The 5,000-nt window shown below is 47.0% G+C and overlaps 1 protein-coding gene across 5 annotated transcripts in view; it reads right to left on the bottom strand.

Annotated features, from left to right (window-relative positions):
- Nucleotides 1-5,000, bottom strand: part of LOC113591282 (RNA-binding motif, single-stranded-interacting protein 3-like) — a 154,719-nt gene that overhangs the window by 95,737 nt on the left and 53,982 nt on the right. Inside the window, exon 1 of one of the 5 annotated variants that reach the window (XM_035523361.1) lies at nucleotides 9-92. The exons of the other annotated variants lie outside the window; for them this stretch is intronic. Within the exon in view, the coding sequence (XP_035379254.1) occupies nucleotides 9-51 (43 nt within the window). The 5' untranslated portion in view covers nucleotides 52-92. Of the gene's footprint in view, nucleotides 1-8; nucleotides 93-5,000 lie in introns of those variants that run through there. 5 annotated transcript variants of the gene reach the window in all.

A 5,000-nucleotide genomic window follows, 5' to 3' on the forward strand; every position in this document is an offset into this window, starting at 1 on the left:
TCTCTCACCCGTGGAAAAGCTTCTCCTGTAAAATCCTTCTTCTTGAGTCATGGCATTATATTAGCCAGTGGGGGTGAGATAGTGGAACAGGCAATTATAGTTGATCCGTGAGCAGGAGCGGCAGCGTGCGGGTCGTATTTCACCCCGCCCACAGCCAGGGGCTCCCCTCCATGCTAGCTCCCCTCCGCTGATGTTAACGGCCATGGAAACGCCCCTCCTCCCCTTCCCCTGCTGCTCCTGGTTGCCTCAGTCACAGAGCCAGAATGGTGCCCAGCGGGGCACTCCAAGAGCCACACAGTTTCCAGGAAGTACAGTATGAAAGTGCAGAGAGATGCTGGGGTTCCCCCCCCGACCCTGCCGAGTGTGGAGTCAGACAGCATGAAGTAGAGATCAGCTCAGCGTAAACACACACACACTGTAGAGAGGACGCTATTGACATTAAATCACTCTGCTACAGAGCCGTGCTTACTGGAGATTCATTCAGTGCATATGTCCCAGTCAGTGTTTTACTCAGAGCAATGTTTAAAGTACTTTACCCTTCAAATTCAAATACAGATTGAAATATTTTACAGCATCTGCGATTTATAGTGTGTCAGTGCATTTCTGCAGTTACTGCAGCACTTTAAATCTCCTAGTTCACTACCACACTATTTACTTATGGTACAGATATATAATTTACAACACACATATAACAGTTGTACTGAGCTCACAGCCCCTGTTCTCCCATCAACCTCAGCATGTCAGAAGGACCATTCTCCATTCTTTACCCGCTATCGAATTCACTCCCATTAACCTGACATCTGCAGAGTGTGTTGGTGAGAAGCCTCTCTAGCGTCCTGAGCCAAGTGCGTCTTCAGCACGTATTAAAGTATAAAGGGATTAACCATTTTGATGACAAATGCTCATGATCATAAAATGCTATAATTGCTATAAATGCTTAACATACAAAAGGATTACGTCACTTATACAGACATCAAACAAAGATACAATTTCATCTCTTAAGACAGATGCGTTTAATTGCAACATAAATGTTTTTCTGTTTGTGTACATGTGTGTGTGTGCATGAGTATGTGTGTGATTGTATGCCATCATGCAACAGTGCTACTCTCTTCATCCAATCAAACGTCAGTAAATCAGTAAAGCACAGTCCAAGTGTCCAGTACAGCAGGTCCTGCTATCAGAGCTGATTATGTCTCCCCATTGACTGGGCTCTCCACTCAACACTCTGTTACACATACGACTCACATATGACTAAAACACACAGATTCACCCATCCTCCTCTTCACCTTCATCATCTTCCTCTTCGTCTGTCCCTCCTGTCTACTGTAGTTAGCGCAGCGTGTTTCTACAGCATTAATGAGCCCAAGCCAAACACATAAAGTAATCCAATCTGCTGCCCTTTATGGCTTAGAAACCCCGGAGAGAAAGAGAGATAGAGAAGGAGAAATAGAATGAGAGAAAGGGAGAGAGGGAGAGAGAGAGGAGAAGGAGAGAGAGAAAAGGCAAGACAGCGATTCGATTCAGTCATGAAGGTTTCTCCCCTTCAGCACTCTCCAGAGAGGTCACCCAAGTGCTCGTGCGGTCTCTCGTCATCTCCAGGCGTGACCTCCGCGGCTCCTGATGGATTTTCCTGGGCGCGTCATCAGACCCTCACAGCTGACCCAGAACGGTGCGGCACGGGAGATCTTCAGCACTCCTGAACCTACCTATGTCAGTCTAGGACCAGGTTCACATCACTGATGTATGACGTCTAAAACTCTGAAGCTCAAACCCTGATCTGCACCCTGAGCCCGTGAAACATCAGGACCATCCAGGGTTGTACATTCATGGAAGTGGAGCATCAAGGCTCTTCTGGCCCGGCACCCAGTTGATGGAATGAACTCTTTGGAATGATCTTGGATTAAACTTCATCAGGCACTTTTGTATTTTGGTACAATGATTTTGCATTTGCAGGCCTCTCAATTCCATCACGCTTGAATTGTGTGGTAGTCTACAGCATTGTGTTATACTACAGAATACTGCACAATTCAAGAGCAATTACTGTCAAGTCAAGTCAAGACATGCAAATAAATCTGTACACAAATAATCTCATTCTCTCATTGTCCGCACTCATGCTTGGTTCTTTGATGGAGGGTATTTTTGGACTTATAAAAATACTGTGCTAGCTAGGATACTCTGAGTAGACAACCAAAGCACTTTTGTAAGTCACTGGATAAGTGTCTGCTAAATGCCATAAATGTTAATGTAAATTAGAGAGACTGAGCAAGAGAGAAAGAGAGAGAGAAACATGGAAAGAGAGAGAGAGAGAGAGAGGAAAAGGTAGAGGTACAGACAGAGGGAGTTTGACATTTCACCATTTTTAATGTCTCAGTTTTAGTTATTTTGTTCAGCTTTGTTTTTTATGGTGGAGAGTAAATGATTCTTCTTCTTCTTAAATGATTACTAAATTATTTTATTGTTAATATTGTACTAAGGGTGCCAGGACAGGCATTGTAAGAGGGCTGTAAGTACGTGACAGTGAGCACCATCGTGCGAGGACCTTTAATCTGCAGCTCTCTTAACGAGCTCCGTAGTTAGATAGCAAAGTGCAGGCAGGGCAGAGAGAAGTGCAGTGCACAAACACCACGGAGGGAGACACACCACGGAGGGGCGTTTAGAGACAAACACCACGGAGGGAGAAACACCACGGAGGGGCGTTTAGAGAGAAACACCACAGAGGGAGAAACACCACGGAGGGGCGTTTAGAGAGAAACACCACAGAGGGAGAAACACCACGGAGGGGCGTTTAGAGAGAAACACCACAGAGGGAGAAACACCACGGAGGGGCGTTTAGAGAGAAACACCACGGAGGGAGAAACACCACGGAGGGGCGTTTAGAGAGAAACACCACAGAGGGAGAAACACCACGGAGGGGCGTTTAGAGAGAAACACCACAGAGGGAGAAACACCACGGAGGGGCGTTTAGAGAGAAACACCACAGAGGGAGAAACACCACGGAGGGGCGTTTAGAGAGAAACACCACAGAGGGAGAAACACCACGGAGGGGCGTTTAGAGACAAACACCACGGAGGGGCGTTTAGAGAGAAACACCACGGAGGGAGAAACACCACGGAGGGGCGTTTAGAGAGAAACACCATGGAGGGAGAAACACCACGGAGGGGTGTTTAGAGAGAAACACCACGGAGGGAGAAACACCACGGAGGGGCGTTTAGAGAGAAACACCACAGAGGGAGAAACACCACGGAGGGGCGTTTAGAGACAAACACCACGGAGGGGCGTTTAGAGAGAAACACCACGGAAGGAGAAACACCACGGAGGGGCGTTTAGAGAGAAACACCACGGAGGGGTGTTTAGAGAGAAAGACCATGGAGGGAGAAACACCATGGAAGGGCGTTTAGAGACAAACACCACGGAGGGAGAACACCACGGAGGGGCGTTTAGAGAGAAACACCACGGAGGGGCATTTAGTCACGCCTGACTATTGTCCTATTGACTGACAAGTCCTCACTCAAATATCATCTACAAATCACCTGCTACTCCTAAAGGTTCATAAACATTTGATACTCACAGATGTGTAATATTGGATCATTTTCCTCAATAAATAAATGAGTATAATATTTTGGTCTTATTTGTTTGATTTGGTTCTCTTTCTCTACATTTAGGACGTGTGACAATCTGATGAAGTTTCAGGTCAAATTTATGCATAAATATAAAGGGTTCACATACTTTCAAGCACTGCTGTAAGGTGTAGAGTCTCTTGTCTGTCTGCCTTAACCAGCCATATGTCTGTCTGGTTTAAGAACTCCTGTTGAGTTATGGAAAGTGGACAGCCAAGTTAACATTGCGGGTTACAGGTGGGAACTGACTATCCCAGACTATCGTGGCTGTGGACTGGTTTGTGCAACAGAGGGGAGCACAGAGAGGAGCCACACGGTGCCGTGAGCTCCTGCACACATTACGTTTAATCTTTGAACTGTTTTGTGCGGTCGTGATTTAGAAGTGTCACCATCACCAATGCTGAGGAAATACGGCCTCCTTCCGTTAGGTGCTCATCGGCAACACACTCATTACCTGAAACGGGAAACACAGTAGCACCTGCTCATTTCACTTTCACCTCGAGCTCCCGTTTCTGCTTCGTCCGTGTGAGTATTTGAATAAAAGAGCTTTTCTGGAGTGTGACTGGCATTCCGGCTCGTCCATGCTGATGCGATAATATTCCTAACACATGTTGGCTGGCTTTGGGTGCGTATTCTGAAACGCTGGGGCCTTCCCACACAGCCTGATGGGATCTAACCAGGAGGCTCCTGACCTCACCATAAGGACGGTTTTGTTGAGGAGGGGCAGCGACACGGACTGGGAGGCACAGCATACTGAACACAATCTAACACGCTTGGTGTAGGGGTAGTGGAGCATCATACTGAACACTATCTAACACGCTTGGTGTAGGGGTAGTGGAGCATCATACTGAACACTATCTAACTCGCTTGGTGTAGTGGTAGTGGAGCATCATACTGAACACTATCTAACGCGCTTGGTGTAGGGGTAGTGGAGCATCACACTGAACACTATCTAACGCGCTTGGTGTAGGGGTAGTGGAGCATCATACTGAACACTATCTAACGCGCTTGGTGTAGGGGTAGTGGAGCATCATACTGAACACTATCTAACACGCTTGGTGTAGGGGTAGTGGAGCATCATACTGAACACTATCTAACTCGCTTGGTGTAGGGGTAGTGGAGCATCATACTGAACACTATCTAACGCGTTTGGTGTAGGGGTAGTGGAGCATCACACTGAACACTATCTAACGCGCTTGGTGTAGGGGTAGTGGAGCATCATACTGAACACTATCTAACACGCTTGGTGTAGGGGTGGTGGAGCATCATACTGAACACTATCTAACGCGCTTGGTGTAGGGGTAGTGGAGCGTCATACTGAACACTATCTAACGCGCTTGGTGTTGCGGTAGTGGAGCATCATACTGAACACTATCTAACACG

Source organism: Electrophorus electricus, chromosome 2 (assembly GCF_013358815.1).
Source record: "Electrophorus electricus isolate fEleEle1 chromosome 2, fEleEle1.pri, whole genome shotgun sequence".
Lineage (NCBI taxonomy): Eukaryota > Metazoa > Chordata > Actinopteri > Gymnotiformes > Gymnotidae > Electrophorus > Electrophorus electricus.